Source organism: Staurois parvus, unplaced genomic scaffold (genome assembly GCF_062004578.1).
Source record: "Staurois parvus isolate SC_StPar_1 unplaced genomic scaffold, SC_StPar_1.0 ptg000254l, whole genome shotgun sequence".
In the NCBI taxonomy this organism is placed as follows: Eukaryota; Metazoa; Chordata; class Amphibia; order Anura; family Ranidae; genus Staurois; species Staurois parvus.
Genome location: NW_028318050.1, coordinates 20,001 through 39,631, shown reverse-complemented (window position 1 = coordinate 39,631; position 19,631 = coordinate 20,001). Strand labels below are relative to the sequence as shown.

The 19,631-nt window shown below is 50.5% G+C and overlaps 1 protein-coding gene across 1 annotated transcript in view; it reads right to left on the bottom strand.

The window, feature by feature from the left end:
- Positions 1 to 5,397: 5,397 nt before the first annotated feature.
- The window catches only part of LOC149459533 (M-phase inducer phosphatase 1-B-like), a gene marked incomplete at its 5' end in the record, with an annotated part of 32,220 nt that continues 17,986 nt past the window's right edge, over positions 5,398 to 19,631 (bottom strand). Inside the window, 2 exons of the mRNA XM_089680949.1 lie at positions 5,398 to 5,778; positions 10,716 to 10,827. Coding sequence (XP_089537075.1) covers positions 5,596 to 5,778; positions 10,716 to 10,827 — 295 coding nt within the window. The remainder of the gene's footprint in view (positions 5,779 to 10,715; positions 10,828 to 19,631) is intronic.

The window sequence follows — 19,631 nt, the reverse complement described above, 5'->3', positions numbered from 1 at the left end:
GTTCCCGCTGCACCCCCAATTCACCTCACCGAGGACAGCGGCGCCATCTTACGCCATCACTTCTATCGAACAGTTCCCCCCCCCACAAATGACGGAGCCCCACCCCTAACTACCCCGCCCCCAACTGATGGACCTCCTCAACTACCCCGCCCCCAAGTTTGGAGGTCTTTAGCTATTGACTCTGCAGACAGTTGGTGACTTCTGCGCACTGTGCGCTTCAGCATGCGCTGACCCCGCCCTGTCATGTGACGTGGCCTACCACTTGGTGGCTGAGTGGCTGTTGTTCCCAGTGGCTTCCACTTTGTTATAATCCCACTAACAGCTGAGCGTGGAATATTTAGTAGCCAGGAAATGTCACGGATGGACTTATTGCCCAGGTGGCCACCTATCACGGGACCACGCTTGGAGTCACTGAGCTCCTGAGAGCGACCCATTCTTTCACCAATGTTTGTAGAAGCCGTCTGCATGCCTAGGGGATGGATTGTATACACCTGTGTCCATGGAGGGGATTGGACCACCTGAATCACATGATTGGGAGGGGATTGGAGCACCTGAATCACATGATATGGAGGGGATTGGAACACCCGAATCACATGATATGGAGGGGATTGGAACACCCGAATCACATGATATGGAGGGGATTGGAACACCTGAATCACATGATATGGAGGGGATTGGAACACCCGAATCACATGATATGGAGGGGATTGGAACACCTGAATCACATGATATGGAGGGGATTGGAACACCCGAATCACATGATATGGAGGGGATTGGAACACCTGAATCACATGATTGGGAGGGGATTGGAACACCTGAATCACATGATATGGAGGGGATTGGAACACCTGAATCACATGATTGGGAGGGGATTGGAACACCAGAATCACGTGATATGGAGGGGATTGGAACACCTGAATCACATGATATGGAGGGGATTGGAACACCTGAATCGCATGATATGGAGGGCATAGGAACATCTGAATCACATGATATGGAGGGGATTGCAGCACCGGAATCACATGATGTGGAGGGGATTGGAACACTTGAATCACATGATTTGGAGGGGATTGGAACACCTGAATCACATGATATGGAGGAGATTGGAACTCCTGAATCCCATGATTGGGAGGGGATTGGAATACCTGAGTCACATGATTGGGAGGGGATTGGAACGCCTGAGTCACATGATTTGGAGGGGATTGGAACGCCTGAATCACATGATTTGGAGGGGATTGGAACACCTGAATCACATGATATGGAGGAGATTGGAACTCCTGAATCCCATGATTGGGAGGGGATTTGAATGCCTGAGTCACATGATTGGGAGGGGATTGGAACGCCTGAATCACATGATGTGGAGGGGATTGGAACGCCTGAATCTCATGATGTGGAGGGGATTGGAACACCTGAATCACATGATGGGGAGGGGATTTGAACACCTAAATCACATGATATGGAGGGGATTGGAACACCTGAATCACGTGATTGGGAGGGGATTGGAACACCTGAATCACATGATATGGAGGGGATTGGAACACCTGAATCACGTGATTGGGAGGGGATTGGAACACCTGAATCACGTGATATGGAGGGGATTGGAACGCCTGAATCACATGATATGGAGGGCGGGGACAATACTACTGGCAATATAGTGTGTGTAATCTTGATTGAAAGGTTCTAGCCCATCTCTGGCCGCCATCAGACTATATCCATTTCTTGCCCCATCTTGTCGTGTGACCCCCCCCCCCCCCCCGCCCCTTGTAGTTCTGCAGACGACACGAGTGACATGTTTGCATTACCGGTGGAGTCAATTAGCGGAGTCATAATCATGGCCGACCAGCCGGTAACGGGCACATTTATTTATTTATTTACAGGTATTTAAATATCGCTGACAGTTGACACAGAGCTTTACATATTGTACGGTCACATCAGTCCCCGCCCTCGAGGAGCTTACAATCCAAGATCCCTGTCTCACATACTAGGTGGTATCAAAAAGACAGCACCCAGTCACAGGGAGCACCGACCTTCATACAGTAAGTCAGTGTGTCAATAGACCTTGTCCTGTGTGCATCGGGAGCTGTGCCACTGGTGCTGTTCTGACCACGGGCGTTACCACGTCTGCGATTTGATTACGGGCAGCAAGTTGGAGCAAAGAGCGAACGTGAAATTCTGCGTGAATCCGGGCAAATCGCTGGATCTCCGCAATATTGTCAAAACGGCGACCTTTGATTTGGATTTTCGGGAAGAGGGCATTTTTGGGCGGTTGAGCTCGTAGAAGGTCTTTCTGATTTCTCGTCTTCCAGTGATGTTGTTATGCTCGTGCCACTCAAAACGCCTCGAACGCCTCATTGCAGCATCGCCGTAAACTCGCCGAATCATGTCAGGCGTCTCTGTGGCAGATTTGCCCGGGATCACGCAGAATTTCACGTTTGCTCTTTGCTCTAACTTGCTGCCCGTGATGAAATAGCAGTCATGGTAACTCACATAGTCAGAATCAGTTGCACAGCTCCCGATGTACACAGGACAATGTCTTTTGGCACACTGACTTATGGATGACAGTGATCACTGTGACTGTGTGTGCAGCCTTGTGCTGCCATCTGTTGGCGCGTTACAAAACTAGCCTTGAATCTTTTTGATAATACCTCGTATGTACCAATACTGGGGCCAGTTTTACACAGGAGGCAGTTAACACTTTTGAGTGTGGGAGAACATGCAAACTCCATGCAGATAAGCGTCCTGGTTGAGATACAAACTGAGGACCCCGGTGCTGCAAAACAGAAATGTTAATCGCCTAGCCACTATGCTGCCCAGTTAGAATTGCTGCCATGCCCATACTCCCCTTACTGGATAGCTGGGCATCGCTGTATGTCTCCATGCTTTATCACCCCCTAGCATTTTTAGCTGCGGCCATCTTAAGTAGGGGCAGATGATTCCTGTAGAATGTATTTCCTGGCGTCTGGAATCCATCTGCCCTTAGCTCAGGCATGCAGGTAGGGGGGGAGCTTAGCTGTGAAAACGCTTTCTCCCCTTCTGAGGACTCCTGGATGTTTAAAAGAAGTAAATATGCGGCCATCTTAAGTAGGGGCAGATGATGTCTGCAGAATTTACTTCCTGGCTTCTGGAAGCCGTCAGCCCTAAGCTCAGGCATGCAGACAGGAGGGGGTGCTTAGCTGTGAAAACCCTTTCTCCCCTTCTGAGGACTCCTGGGATGTATGACATCATTTGTGGCCATCTTAAGTAGGGGCTGTGGCCATCTTAACTAGGGGCAGATGATTTCTGTAGAATTTATTTCCTGGCTTCTGGAATCCATCTGCCCTTAGCTCAGGCATGCAGACAGGAGGGTGTGCTTAGCTGTAAAAACCCCTCCTTCCCTCCTGAGGACTCCTGGGATGTTTAAAAGAAGTAAATATGCGTCCATCTTAAGTAGGGGCAGATGATTCCTGTAGAATTTATTTCCTGGCATCTGGAATCCATCAGCCCTTAGCTCAGGCATGCAGACAGGAGGGGGTGCTTAGCTGTGAAACCTCCTCCTCCCCTTCTGAGGACTCCTGGGATGTATGACATCTTAAGTAGGGGCAGACGATTCCTGTAGAATTTTGTCCTGGCATCTGGAATCCATCAGCTCTTAGCTCAGGCAAGCAGACAGGAGGGTGTGCTTAGCTGTAAAAACTCTTCCTCCCCTCCTGGGGACTCCTGGGATGTTTAAAAGAAGTAAATATGCGGCCATCTTAAGTAGGGGCTGTGGCCATCTTAAGTAGGGGCAGATGATGCCTGTAGAATTTACTTCCTGGCTTCTGGAATCCATCTGCCCTTAGCTCAGGCAAGCAGACAGGAGGGTGTGCTTAGCTGTGAAAACTCCTCCTCCCCTCCTGAGGACTCCTGGGATGTTTAAAAGAAGTAAATATGCGGCCATCTTCCACTTCAAATGCCCCAACTTGCTTTCGTATCCAGCGGCTACCCAGAAACAATGTCACTTTTAGCTTTGGCTGGCAAAAGTTCTTGCTGGTTTACTAAAAACTAGTGTCGCTGATCCCGCCCTACGAGACCAAAAATGTGAGTCCAACATTGTCTACCTTGTGCCGCCATCTTGAAACTCCCGTCCAATGGAGATCTCATGCACAGACGTGGCTGTAATGCTGTACTGGTCCCTGCTTGGTCCTGTATATGAATGCACATGCGCAGAATCTTGGGTTTCTGCCAGGTATTTGGGACGTATGCATGAGATCCCGCGCTGAAATACTGCCTCCTAGGATGTGCAATATGGGTGTCCCAGTAGGCAGCAGGTGACCAACCCTACGCCATTCTCAACTAGGTGAGGATTCAGAAAGTGGCTTAAATAATGAAAAAAAGGTACTTTTCCCAATGAAAAAAAACCTGAAATTGTGTAAGAGGAACGGGATGAGAGGAAGTTCATTTCATGGACTCATTTCATAACCCACCGCTAACAGAAGTGACAGACATTGGACAAGGTAAGCACTGCTCTAGCCCTCCCTCATCACCTCTCAATACAAGACAAGTACCATGTTGTCCCCTAAGATTTCTAAAGGAACTCCATCTCATTTGTTTGTTTTTTTTTTTATTTAGTTTCAGATAAAGTAGGAACAGGTTGTCTGCATCCTCCAATGGTGGAGACTTCTTCCTTCAATGGTGGACATTTCTACCTCCAATGGTGGACACTTCTTTCTTCAATAGTGGACACTTCTACCTCCAGTGGTGAAGACTTCTTCCTCCAATGGTGGACATTTCTACCTCCAATGGTGGACACTTCTTTCTTCAATAGTGGACACTTCTACCTCCAGTGGTGAAGACTTCTTCCTTCAATGGTGGACATTTCTACCTCCAATGGTGGACACTTCTTTCTTCAATAGTGGACACTTCTACCTCCAGTGGTGAAGACTTCTTCCTCCAATGGTGGACACTTCTTCCTCCAATGGTGGACACTTCTTCCTCCAATGGTGGACACTTCTTCCTCCAATGGTGGACACTTCTTCCTTCAATGGAGGACATTTCTAATTCCAATGGTGGAGACTTCTAATTCCAATTGTGGACACTTCTTCTTCCAGTGGTGGACACTTCTAGCTCCAGTGGTGGACACTTCTAGCTCCAGTGGTGGACACTTCTAGCTCCAGTGGTGGACACTTCTAGCTCCAGTGGTGGACACTTCTAGCTCCAGTGGTGGACACTTCTAGCTCCAATGGTGGACACTTCTAGCTCCAATGGTGGACACTTCTACCTAAAATGGTAGAACTTCTTCCTCCGACGGCGGAGTCTTCTTCCTCCGACGGCGGAGTCTTCTTCCTCCGACGGCGGAGTCTTCTTCCTCCGACGGCGGAGTCTTCTTCCTCCGACGGCGGAGTCTTCTTCCTCCGACGGCGAAGTCTTCTTCCTCCGACGGCAAAGTCTTCTTCTTCCTTCAGTGGTGTAGACTACTTTTCTCTTCTTATCTTGGTAACTTGGGATGCAACAAGTTTTCTGGATTTTCACTGTAAAGTTTTTTGTTTTTTTGGAATGGGGGTTGCTTATAATTTTCCTGGTGTTTTTGTAAGCTTGGTGCTGTTTTATGGACAGATGTTTTTAATGGTGTTTGTTGATTCAGAGTTTTAATAAACTTTGTGTGGTTACAGGACTGAAGCCTTTGTTGGAGTTGGGGGGTTTGAAGAGCTCCTTGCGCACCCTTTGTCCTGAGGGGGGCTTCTTCTTTTTATGGTATTTCCTCAGCTGATCGGTGAAGTCACCGTGAAGCATGCTCACATAACCCTGGGGCTCACAAAGATCCTGAAAAAAAATCAAAAGAATATAAAAGCGAGAGGAGAAGATGGTCAAAGTAAACTTATCACAGACTGGAGAAATTCAAGGTTGGCACACACTGATCAGCCATAAGATTATGACCACCCACCATAACCTGTCCAGGCATGGACTCCACTAGACCTCTGAAGGTACGCTGTGGTATCCGGGATCAAGCCGTCAGGAGCAGATCCTTTACGTTCTGTAGGTTTCTGGGGTCTCCATGGATCGGACTTGTTTTTCCAACACATCTCACAGATGCTCGATTGGATTGATATCTAGAGAATCTGGTGACCAAGTCCACACCTAAAACCCATTGTTGTGTTCCTCAGACATTCTTGAATTGATCAGACCAGGTTGCCTTCTTCCATTGCTCCCTGGCTTAGTTGTGAGGCTCATGTGCCCATTGTAGGCACTTTTGGCTGTGGACACGGGTCAGCATGGACACCCTGACCGGTCTGCAGCTACACAGCCCCATACACAACAAACTGCGGTGCTCTGTGTGTTCTGACACCTTTCTATCAGAATGAACTTCTTCAGCAATGGGAGATCCAGGAGCTTTTCTATTGGATCAGACTACACAGGAAAGCCTTCCCTCCCCACCTCTATCAGTCAGCCTTCCCTCCCCACCTCTATCAGTCAGCCTTCCCTCCCCACCTCTATCAGTCAGCCTTCCCTTCCCACCTCCATCAATGAGCCCTCCCTCCCCCACCTCCATCAATGAGCCTTCCTACCTCCATCAATGAGCCTTCCCTCCCCACCTCCATCAATGAGCCTTCCCTCCCCACCTCCATCAATGAGCCTTCCCTCCCCACCTCCATCAATGAGCCTTTCCTGCTCACCTCCATCAATGAGCCTTCCCTTCCCACCTCCATCAATGAGCCTTCCCTCTCTACCACCATCAGTGAGCCTTCCCACCTCCCATCAATGAGCCTTCCCTCCCCACCTCCATCAATGAGCCTTCCCTCCCCACCTCCATCAAAGAGCCTTCCCTGCTCACCTCCATCAAAGAGCCTTCCCTGCTCACCTCCATCAATGAGCCTTCCCTCCCCACCTCCATCAATGAGCCTTCCCTCCCCACCTCCATCAATGAGCCTTCCCTCCTCACCTCCATCAAAGAGCCTTCCCTGCTCACCTCCATCAAAGAGCCTTCCCTCCTCACCTCCATCAATGAGCCTTCCCTCAGTGGGAGGAATAGTGCCCCATCATTGGTATCAGTGGGAGGAAAAGCGCCCCATCATTGGTGTCAGTGGGGGGAATAGTGCCCCATCATTGGTGTCAGTGGGAGGAATAGTGCCCCATTATTGGTGTCAGTGGGAGGAATAGTGTCCCATCATTGGTGTCAGTGGGAGGAATAGCGCCCCATCATTGGTGTCAATGGGAGGAATAGCGCCCCATCATTGGTGTCAGTGGGGGGAATAGCACCCCATCATTGGTGTCAGTGGGAGGAATAGCGCCCCATCATTGGTGTCAGTGGGAGGAATAGCGCCCCATCATTGGTGTCAGTGGGAGGAATAGCGCCCCATTATTGGTGTCAGTGGGAGGAATAGTGTCCCATCATTGGTGTCAGTGGGAGGAATAGTGCCCCATCATTGGTGTCAGTGGGAGGAATAGTGCCCCATTATTGGTGTCAGTGGGAGGAATAGTGCCCCGTCATTGGTGTCAGTGGGAGGAATAGTGCCCCGTCATTGGTGTCAGTGGGGGGAATAGTGCCCCATCATTGGTGTCAGTGGGAGGAATAGTGCCCCATTATTGGTGTCAGTGGGAGGAATAGTGTCCCATCATTGGTGTCAGTGGGAGGAATAGCGCCCCATCATTGGTGTCAGTGGGAGGAATAGCGCCCCATCATTGGTGTCAGTGGGGGGAATAGCGCCCCATCATTGGTGTCAGTGGGAGGAATAGCGCCCCATCATTGGTGTCAGTGGGAGGAATAGCGCCCCATCATTGGTGTCAGTGGGAGGAATAGCGCCCCATCATTGGTGTCAGTGGAAGGAATAGCGCCCCATGATTGGTGTCAGTGGGAGGAATAGCGCCCCATCATTGGTGTCAGTGGGAGGAATAGCGCCCCATCATTGGTGTCAGTGGGAGGAATAGCGCCCCATCATTGGTGTCAGTGGGAGGAATAGTGCCCCATCATTGGTGTCAGTGGGAGGAATAGTGCCCCATCATTGGTGTCAGTGGGAGGAATAGTGCCCCATCATTGGTGTCAGTGGGAGGAATAGTGCCCCATCATTGGTATCAGTGGGAGGAATAGTGCCCCATCATTGGTGTCAGTGGGAGGAATAGTGCCCCATCATTGGTGTCAGTGGGAGGAATAGTGCCCCATCATTGGTGTCAGTGGGAGGAATAGTGCCCCATCATTGGTGTCAGTGGGAGGAATAGTGCCCCATCATTGGTATCAGTGGGAGGAATAGTGCCCCATCATTGGTGTCAGTGGGAGGAATAGTGCCCCATCATTGGTGTCAGTGGGAGGAATAGTGCCCCATCATTGGTGTCAGTGGGAGGAATAGTGCCCCATCATTGGTGTCAGTGGGAGGAATAGTGCCCCATCATTGGTGTCAGTGGGAGGAATAGTGCCCCATCATTGGTGTCAGTGGGAGGAATAGTGCCCCATCATTGGTGTCAGTGGGAGGAATAGTGCCCCATCATTGGTGTCAGTGGGAGGAATAGTGCCCCATCATTGGTGTCAGTGGGAGGAATAGTGCCTCATCATTGGTGTCAGTGGGAGGAATAGTGCCCCATCATTGGTGTCAGTGGGAGGAATAGTGCCCCATCATTGGTGTCAGTGGGAGGAATAGTGCCCCATCATTGGTGTCAGTGGGAGGAATAGTGTCCCATCATTGGTGTCAGTGGGAGGAATAGTGTCCCATCATTGGTGTCAGTGGCAGGAATAGTGCCCCATCATTGGTGTCAGTGGGAGGAATAGTGCCCCATCATTGGTATCAGTGGGAGGAATAGTGCCCCATCATTGGTGTCAGTGGGGGGAGGAATAGTGCCCCATCATTGGTATCAGTGGGAGGAATAGTGCCCCATCATTGGTATCAGTGGGAGGAATAGTGCCCCATCATTGGTGTCAGTGGGAGGAATAGTGCCCCATCATTGGTGTCAGTGGGAGGAATAGTGCCCCATCATTGGTGTCAGTGGGAGGAATAGTGCCCCATCATTGGTGTCAGTGGGAGGAATAGTGTCCCATCATTGGTGTCAGTGGGAGGAATAGTGTCCCATCATTGGTGTCAGTGGCAGGAATAGTGCCCCATCATTGGTGTCAGTGGGAGGAATAGTGCCCCATCATTGGTATCAGTGGGAGGAATAGTGCCCCATCATTGGTGTCAGTGGGGGGAGGAATAGTGCCCCATCATTGGTATCAGTGGGAGGAATAGTGCCCCATCATTGGTGTCAGTGGGAGGAATAGTGCCCCATCATTGGTGTCAGTGGGAGGAATAGTGCCCCATCATTGGTGTCAATGGGAGGAATAGTGCCCCATCATTGGTATCAGTGGGAGGAATAGTGCCCCATCATTGGTGTCAGTGGGAGGAATAGTGTCCCATCATCGGTGTCAGTGGGAGGAATAGTGCCCCATCATTGGTGTCAGTGGGAGGAATAGTGCCCCATCATTGGTATCAGTGGGAGGAATAGTGCCCCATCATTGGTGTCAGTGGGAGGAATATTGCCCCATCATTGGAATACCTACCATATTGAAATCAAATCTGATGTTTTTTAATTTTTATTTGGTGTGCGTTGGAAGAGGGGTCGTCTTATATGCCAGAAAATACGGTAGATAAAGATCGACTTGGAGGCTACTTCCATTAACCAGTTCTGTGCTGCACTATAGCAGAAATACTGCTACAGGGCGGCACGGGTGCGCAAAATCTCATACACATCCATATATATATGGATGTGTATGAGGATGATATATATATATATCCATTCAGTGGTATCCCACCCTTGGTGATTGCACGGATCGTCACTCGTAAGCGACTTTCTCCATGAATTCTCTTAGCAGTTATTTTACAGGGTAGGTTGCCAGGTCTTTCCCCAACCCCCACCATGGAGGAGATCCCATATGGCCTGGGATGAAACTAGGACAATTTAGACAGGAGCCAATTCACCTACCAGCATGTCTTTGGAGTGTGGGAGGAAACTGGAGTACCCGGAGGAAACCCACGCGAACACAGGGAGAACATGCAAACTCCATGCAGGAGGCACCATGGTTGGGAATTGAACCCATGACCCAATTACTGCACGGCACAAGTGCTAACCACTAAGCCACTGTGCCGCATATATATATATATATGTATATACACACGCACACGTGATTTAGCAGTCCTGGGCGGGGCCCTTCCCGCACCACCATTTGCGGCCTCGGCTGTAAATCACTGGGTCACAGCCAGTGATTACTTGCCAGCACCTGGTGATCACCGAGTATCTCTGACGGGGGAGAGACCTGTATGTAAACAATAAAGATCTCTCCCCTGTCAACTCCTGCACACTGCTTGTGTGGCTCTGTGTACATTCCTGAAGCCATTGAGAAATACTGTGAGAGCTTTGATTGGTCGCAGCTTGTCACATGGTACAAGGCTGTTGTGAATAGCCCTGTACCATGTGATCATTCACAGATTTCACAAGTAGTAAGCAATGATGTCAGAAGTGACATCTTACTTACTACTGTTCATGTGATCACTGAATGGCCAATCAGTGATCACATGATCAGAACCTCACACAGACACAGTGGTCACCGGATCGCGGTGCAGGCGGCTTTTATGAACGGCATCCCGCTCCTGCACTGCCCCCGTGCAGCCGTTTATGTACATGGGCCGGACGGAAGGTGGTTACGACGGCTCTCGTGGACTGACGGGATGTCACATGTTATGCGACTTTAAGTGTCACAAGTTGCGGCAGTGTGAACAGAGCCTTACAGGAACACATACCTGAAAGTTTTCATAGAACTCCTTGTAACCTCCCTTCAGTAGGTAGAGTTCCGGGTAATACAAATGTGGGTACAGGTTCTCCTTCCTGTCCAGATTCCTTAAAGTACGGCACCTTGAAGGAGAACAGAAAAACAGAACTTTACAGGGGATGGATAGCCGTAGTAAAGGCATTCATCTGCCCATCGATGCATCGAATTTCTGGTGGCTCAGCAGCAGAAGTTCGATCCGTCTATTCAACTTCTGTAGAACTTTTCTGTTGGGAAACTTTTGGCTATCAGCAGCTGCACCTAATCGGCTGCAACTCCTGATCAATGTATTTGGACGGTGGGGGGGAGGGGGGTCCTGCTGTCAGGATAGGATAGCACAGCGGGGAGGATCCCTCCGTCCACCATGATTGTGTTAATGGGAGGAGCCTTTTTTTTTTTTTTTTTCAATCAGACCTCTGGCTGATCGGAAAAAAAAACAAACAATGCATCTATGACCATCTGCCATGGTGACTGTATAATGTGTGACTTTAACCACTTCCAGTCCGGACACTTCCCCCCCTTCCAGTCCGGACACTTTCCCCCCCTTCCAGTCCGGACACTTCCCCCCCTTCCAGTCCGGACACTTTCCCCCCCTTCCAGTCCGGACACTTTCCCCCCCTTCCAGTCCGGACACTTTCCCCCCCTTCCAGTCCGGACACTTTCCCCCCCTTCCAGTCCGGACACTTTCCCCCCCTTCCAGTCCAGACACTTTCCCCCCCTTCCAGTCCAGACACTTTCCCCCCCTTCCAGTCCAGACACTTCCCCCCCCTTCCAGTCCGGACACTTTCCCCCCCTTCCAGTCCGGACACTTTCCCCCCTTCCAGTCCGGACACTTTCCCCCCCTTCCAGTCCGGACACTTTCCCCCCCTTCCAGTCCGGACACTTTCCCCCCCTTCCAGTCCGGACACTTTCCCCCCCTTCCAGTCCGGACACTTTCCCCCCCTTCCAGTCTGGACACTTCCCCCCCTTCCAGTCCGGACACTTTCCCCCCTTCCAGTCCGGACACTTTCCCCCCCTTCCAGTCCGGACACTTCCCCCCCCTTCCAGTCCGGACACTTTCCCCCCCTTCCAGTCCGGACACTTCCCCCCCCTTCCAGTCCGGACACTTTCCCCCCCTTCCAGTCCGGACACTTTCCCCCCTTCCAGTCTGGACACTTTCCCCCCCTTCCAGTCCGGACACTTTCCCCCCTTCCAGTCCGGACACTTTCCCCCCCTTCCAGTCCGGACACTTTCCCCCCCTTCCAGTCCGGGCACTTCCCCCCCCCCCTTCCCCCCCAGGCCAATTTTCAGCTTTCGGCGCTATCACACTTTGAATGACAATTGCGCGGTCATGCAACACTGTACCCATATGAACTTTTTAGCATTTTTTTGAGACAGATAAAGCTTTATTTTGGTGGTATTTATTCACCGCTGGGATTTTTTTTTTGTTTGCTATATAAATGAAATAGTCCAAATATTTAGAAAAAAAGTGTTTTTCTTATAAAATTTTGCAAATGAATAATATTTCATCATAAATCTTCGCCAAAATTTACTCCGTTATCTTTTTAGTAAAAAAAAAATAACCCAAATTAGTTTATAACCAAAAATTATAATTTTTCAAAAACATTTTTTTTTACATTTTTATATTAATATTTATTTATTATTATTGTTTTTTACATACTGTCACCCTAGCAGTAGTGTCACCATGGTGACACTGTACTACTTGTGGGGGGTGATGAAGATTTTTTTTTTTTTTTTTTACACTGATTGCTTTTACACCCATAAAGGCTGGAAAAGCGATTATTTCTCCTTCCCTCTGGCTGCATTCCTGCAGCCATTGAGAAATACTGTGAGAGCTGTGATTGGTCACAGCTTGTCACATGATACAAGGCTGTTGTGAATGGCCCTGTACCATGTGATCTCTGTAATCATTCACAATTTTCACACGTAGTAAGCAATGATGGCAGAAGTGACATCTTGCTTACTACTATTCATGTGATCACTGATTGGCCAATCAGTGATCACATGATTGGGACCTCACACAGAGGTCCCGTACAGTGATCGGTGTTCCACCGGTTCGCGGTGCCACGCGCTCCCAGGGAGCGCGCACAATCCAAAATGGTGTGCACCGTTTATGAACGGCACCCCGCTCTTGCACTGCCACCGTCCGGCCGTTTATATACATGGGCCGGGTGGGAAGTTGTTAACTAATGGGGGGGAGATGTACTAAAACTGGAGCCCCCAGGATCTGGTGCGGCTGTACATGGCAGCCAATCAGCTTCTAGCTTCAGCCTCTTCAATGAAGCTTTGGCGATAAAACCCGGAAGCTGATTGGTTTCTGTGCACCAGATTCTGCGCTCTCCAGTTTTAGTAAATGACCCCCATTCTGTCCGGAGATCACGGTCGCCAATAAAGCAGCCCATAGAATATGCGATTTTATTTCCTTCCATGAGTGAAAGGAAAGAAAAATCGCTCGATTCCCCCACCAATACAGCCAGTGGGGATTGTGGGGAATCCCTCCCGAAGCGCAGGGGAGCCCTCCCACCCGGCAGAACACCATGATCACTGCTGGCGGCTATAACTGGCGGCAGAAATCGCATGTAAAAACTCTCAACGGGCCGGTTGTACGTAAATCGATTAACAGATGGGTACAACCAGCCTGTCCATAGATGGATCAATTCTCATTCAGATCCTGCTGAATCGGCTGCAATTCGATCCATCTGTGCCCGGCTGCCCATAGATTGGAATTCAGCTGGTGAACTTTGACCTGTCTATGGCCGGTTGTCACACCGACTGCCACCAAAACGGGATTGCTGGAAAGCTTTTTGTCGATCAGCAGCTGCAGCTGGAGGCTTTTTTTGGGCGTCGCGCGTCCCGCCATTTCGTTTGCACGATTGCGGCTGGAAAAACACGCAATGATCGCAGGAAAAACATCCTGCGATTTTCAGGTGCCGTTCGCGATCGCGCGTTTTCACACTTTGACAACACAGTTTCGAATCGTGCCGATCCCCTCCGGGATTTGAAAAAACCTTGAAGGTAAATCTAAAGGAAAATTGTATAATGTATGACCAGCTTTACATTAAACCCCCAACAGTACAATCAGTCTGTATATGCAGGAAAGCGTGCTGGTTATACTCACTGTGGGACCTAAGGGGTTAATCCTCCATATTGTGGGGAAAAGGATGTTGGATCCTGTCTTCTCTGATCCTCCCCTTCTACTGTCCCCAATCCATCTGCTGAAAGTACAGAGCCCTAGGAGACACTCTGCATATGCTCAGTTTGGTGTGTATTGCTAGAGAGTTTTTTGTTTTTTTTGGGAGGGTGCATGTGATCAGCACAGAGCCAATTAGCACTGACCAGCTAGAGGGTCAGGACCCCTATGCAGCCTCATAGGACAGTCAGAGGAGAATGAAAACTCCTACAAGATTAATTAGTGCTGGATCCTGATATAAGACTGCTATATACTGCTGGTGAGAAAAGGTATTTAGCAGTTTATATACAGGCAGTCCCCGAGTTAAGTACATTCGGCTTACGTAATACTCATACTTACGTACACTTCCCTCGGGACCGGAAGTCAAGCTGTCAGCATTCTTGTGCAGCAAGCTGATAAGAGACTAGCTGATAAGAGACATCAGAGAGACATAAGAGACAGAGACATCCATTGCTCATTACTTGTGGGGCTAGCAGTGTCTGCCCACTATCTCCAAAGTGATTTAAGACTGTCTGTCTGCACCTCCGGGGAGAGGAAAGGAGAGGCTGTCAGGCTGCTCACTGAAGTGATCCTCCGTCTGTGCAGGGGGGAGGGGGCAGCGTGTGCTGTGTAAAGGAGAGCAGAGTTCTCTCATACAGTACATTACAGTACAGTGTATTTTTACCCTGCAATAATGCAATAAAACATTTACATGCACATAAAAGTTAAATATGTTAAGGCAAACATGTGTCCAAGCTGCAGTTCTTATGCAAAACACCAGTTTAGAGCCTCTTGAGGTTTTACTGCTTTCTGTAACCTTATTACAAAAACGTAATCTAATATCCTGTCGTTTGGTTAGTAGTTAGTGCTTATAAAAGTGCCTGATTCAACTTATGAACAAATTCGACTTATGAACAAACCTACAGTCCCTATCTTGTACGTAACCCGGGGACTGCCTGTATACTAAAATAATTGCATTTCCATGTTGTGTGTACTGTGGGAGAGCGGATATAGTGAATGCGGGATCCGGAGAGAGGGGATATAGTGAATGCGGGGTCCGGGGAGACCAGATATAGTGAATGCGGGGTCCGGGGAGAGCGGATATAGTGAATGCGGGGTCCGGGGAGAGCGGATATAGTGAATGCGGGGTCCGGGGAGAGCGGATATAGTGAATGCGGGATCCGGAGAGAGGGGATATAGTGAATGCGGGGTCCGGGGAGAGCGGATATAGTGAATGCGGGATCCGGAGAGAGGGGATATAGTGAATGCGGGGTCCGGGGAGACCAGATATAGTGAATGCGGGGTCCGGGGAGAGCGGATATAGTGAATGCGGGGTCCGGGGAGAGCGGATATAGTGAATGCAGGGTCCGGGGAGACCAGATATAGTGAATGCGGGGTCCGGGGAGAGCGGATATAGTGAATGCGGGGTCCGGGGAGAGCGGATACAGTGAATGCGGGGTCCGGGGAGAGCGGATATAGTGAATGCGGGGTCCGGGGAGAGCGGATATAGTGAATGCGGGGTCCGGGGAGAGCGGATATAGTGAATGAGGGGTCCGGGGAGAGCGGATATAGTGAATGCGGGGTCTGGGGAGAGCGGATCTAGTGAATGCGGGGTCCGGGGAGAGCGGATATAGTGAATGCGGGGTCCGGGGAGAGCGGATCTAGTGAATGCGGGGTCCGGGGAGAGCGGATATGGTGAATGCGGGGTCCGGTGAGAGCGGATATAGTGAATGCGGGGTCCGGTGAGAGCGGATATAGTGAATGCGGGGTCCGGGGAGAGCGGATATAGTGAATGCGGGGTCCGGTGAGAGCGGATATAGTGAATGCGGGGTCCGGGGAGAGCGGATCTAGTGAATGCGGGGTCCGGTGAGAGCGGATATAGTGAATGCGGGGTCCGGTGAGAGCGGATATAGTGAATGCCGGGTCCGGTGAGAGCGGATATAGTGAATGCGGGGTCCGGGGAGAGCGGATCTAGTGAATGCGGGGTCCGGGGAGAGCGGATCTAGTGAATGCGGGGTCCGGGGAGAGCGGATCTAGTGAATGCGGGGTCCGGTGAGAGCGGATCTAGTGAATGCGGGGTCCGGTGAGAGCGGATCTAGTGAATGCGGGGTCCGGGGAGAGCGGATCTAGTGAATGCAGGGTCCGGGGAGAGCGGATATAGTGAATGCAGGGTCCGGGGAGAGCGGATCTAGTGAATGCGGGGTCCGGTGAGAGCGGATATAGTGAATGAGGGGTCCGGTGAGACCGGATATAGTGAATGCGGGGTCCGGGGAGAGCGGATATAGTGAATGCGGGGTCCGGGGAGAGCGGATATAGTGAATGCGGGGTCCGGGGAGAGCGGATATAGTGAATGCGGGGTCCGGGGAGAGGGGATATAGGGAATGCGGGGTCCGGGGAGAGCGGATATAGTGAATGCGGGGTCCGGGGAGAGCGGATATAGTGAATGCGGGGTCCGGGGAGAGCGGATATAGTGAATGCGGGGTCCGGGGAGAGCGGATATAGTGAATGCGGGGTCCGGGGAGAGGGGATAGTGAATGCGGGGTTTAGTAACAGGTAGAGGTCATTTATTATAATGGGTAATCCGCCATTTTTGCCATGTTGGAAACTTTTTGAAGAATGAACGAATTTCTAACCAGTGATGCGAGAAATGTCATTGAGAAAGGAATGAGCTGCGACCTGGAAAAAAATGAAAATTCATGGCCATGAAAATCCTTTTCTGCAGCATCATAAGGCTCGGTTGGTCGACTTTTGAATCGGATTACAAAACGCACAAGATTTAGGATTTGCTAAAGAAAATTTGTTCGGAATTTGACTCGTGTTTGGCCTGCATTGGCCTCCGGTTTCCATGGTGCTGGTCATGTGGTCAGTTATGACACCGGCCGCTGGATGGTTTGACAGTTGGGTTGAGATCCAGGCCAGTCATGTGACCGTTATCAATCCGCACGCCTTGAATGTAACTGCCTTGGGAAACCGTTAGCTCGGTGGGCTCAGCAGCCATTGCAATGACTGATTTCAGCTCATCGCCTCTCGCTGGGTGCTTCGGTGAGGACCAACTTCATATGAGCCCATATCTTCTGCCTGGACCTGACCACTCTCCTGTGTGAACCTTTTCTGCCCCGTAGACATGCAGGGGCCCCTTGGTGGAGTCCTCCCGAGGGCCGGTTTGTAGCAAAGATGATAGGAACCACGAGGGTTTCAGTCCATCGCCTCTCGCTGGGTGCTTCGGTGAGGACCAACTTCATATGAGCCCATGTCTCCTGCCTGGACCTGACCACTCTCCTGTGTGAACCGTCTCTGTACCGTAGCTGTGCAGGGGCCCCTTGGTGGGGTCCTCCCGAGGGCCGGTTTGCAGCAAAGAAGACAGGAACCACAAGGGTCTCCAGCCCATCGTCTTTCACTATCTGCTTCGGTGATGACCAACTTCATATGAGCCCATGTCTTCTGCCTGGACCTGACCACTCTACTGTGTTAACCGTTTCTGCCCCGTAGACATGCAGGGGCCCCATGGTGGTGCCATCCCGAGGGCCGGTTTGTAGCATAGAGGACAGGAACCACGAGAGTCTCCAGCACATCGCATCTCGCTGTCTGCTTCAGTGATGACCAGCTTCATATGAGCCCATGTCTCCTGCCTGGCGGTACATCGACTGTGCGCTAAGACACACTTCAGACAAATGTAAGTACAGTTAACCCTTCGTCTAGGTTTATGCGTTTTGCGGTCCATTTATCTTTTTTCTATGGGGCGGGTTCCTGTCTGCGTTTTCACCCGGGGCAGTTTTTGGAACGGGTTGGGGACTTTTTTAAATTCAAAAAGTTGCGTGTTTTTTTTAGTTCTATAGACTCCAATGGAGACGCTGCAGAAAAGCATGTAGTGCGTTTTTTATGCGTTTTTTTCATCTTCCCAGCAACAAATTGGACCCCCCCGCAAAACGCATCAAAAACACACGCAAAAACGCACCGCAAAAAGAACTGCAGAAAAGGATCAAACTACAAACTACACGGCTGGCCTTTAATGGATGAGTTCACCTTTCATAACATGTTACATGTTACTCTCATACTCTGGGTGTGACATGTAACATGTTGTGAACGGACCGGCCCCCAGCTCCTCCCCGCTCCCCGTTGTCACAGCTAGTGGGGGGATCTTCTTTTTTCTAGCTGTCTCAATTTTTAAAAAACTGCCTTGCAGGGCTCCGCCCACCCAGCTGTGTCATTCATTCATGGCGTTCTGTCAATGAATGAACTACAAGTCCCAGCAGCGTTTGCGGCTGTCGGCTTGTAGTTCTCAATGAAGTACCGCGGAGATGTGGAATGCCGTGGTAGTTCATTGGTTCTTCCTGTCAGTAGATCTGATTGCTCTTACATCCCGCACAGGTCAGCAGATGTATTGACAGGTCTGCAGGAGACATGCATGACACCAGAAATCTGCGGATTGCTGGGGAAATGCTTTAGAGCAGTGTTCTTCAAACTGTGGCCCAGGGGCCAGATGTGGCCCTTTACCTGCCTTTGTCCGGCCCTTGTGGCACTATTCCTCCCACTGACACCAATGACGGGGCACTATTCCTCCCACTGACACCAATGATGGGGCACTATTCCTCCCACTGACACCAATGATGGGGCACTATTCCTCCCACTGACACCAATGATGGGGCACTATTCCTCCCACTGACACCAATGATGGAGCACTATCCCTCCCACTGATACCAATGATGGGGCACTATTCCTCCCACTGACACCAATGATGGGGCACTATTCCTCCCACTGATACCAATGATGGGGCACTATTCCTCCCACTGACACCAATGATGGGGCACTATTCCTCCCACTGACACCAATGATGGGGCACTATTCCTCCCACTGACACCAATGACGGGGCACTATTCCTCCCACTGACACCAATGATGGGGTACTATTCCTCTCACTGACACCAATGATGGGGCACTATTCCTCCCACTGACACCAATGACGAGGCACTATTCCTCCCACTGACACCAATGACGGGGCACTATTCCTCCCACTGACACCAATGATGGGGCACTATTCCTCCCACTGATACCAATGATGGGGCACTATTCCTCTCACTGACACCAATGACGGAGCACTATTCCTCCCATTGACACCAATGCTGGGGCACTATTCCTCCCACTGACACCAATGATGGGACACTATTCCTCCCACTGACACCAATGATGGGGCACTATTCCTCCCATTGACACCAATGATGGGGCACTATTCCTCCCATTGACACCAATGATGGGGCACTATTCCTCCCACTGACACCAATGACGGGGCACTATTCCTCCCACTGACACCAATGACGGGGCACTATTCCTCCCACTGATACCAATGATGGGGCACTATTCCTCCCACTGACACCAATGACGGGGCACTATTCCTCCCACTGACACCAATGACGGGGCACTATTCCTCCCACTGATACCAATGACGGGGCACTATTCCTCTCACTGACACCAATGATGGAGCACTATTCCTCTCATTGACACCAATGCTGGGGCACTATTCCTCCCACTGACACCAATGATGGGGCACTATTCCTCCCATTGACACCAATGATGGGGCACTATTCCTCCCATTGACACCAATGATGGGGCACTATTCCTCCCACTGACACCAATGATGGGACACGATTCCTCCCACTGACACCAATGATGGGACACTATTCCTCCCACTGACACCAATGATGGGGCACTATTCCTCCCACTGACA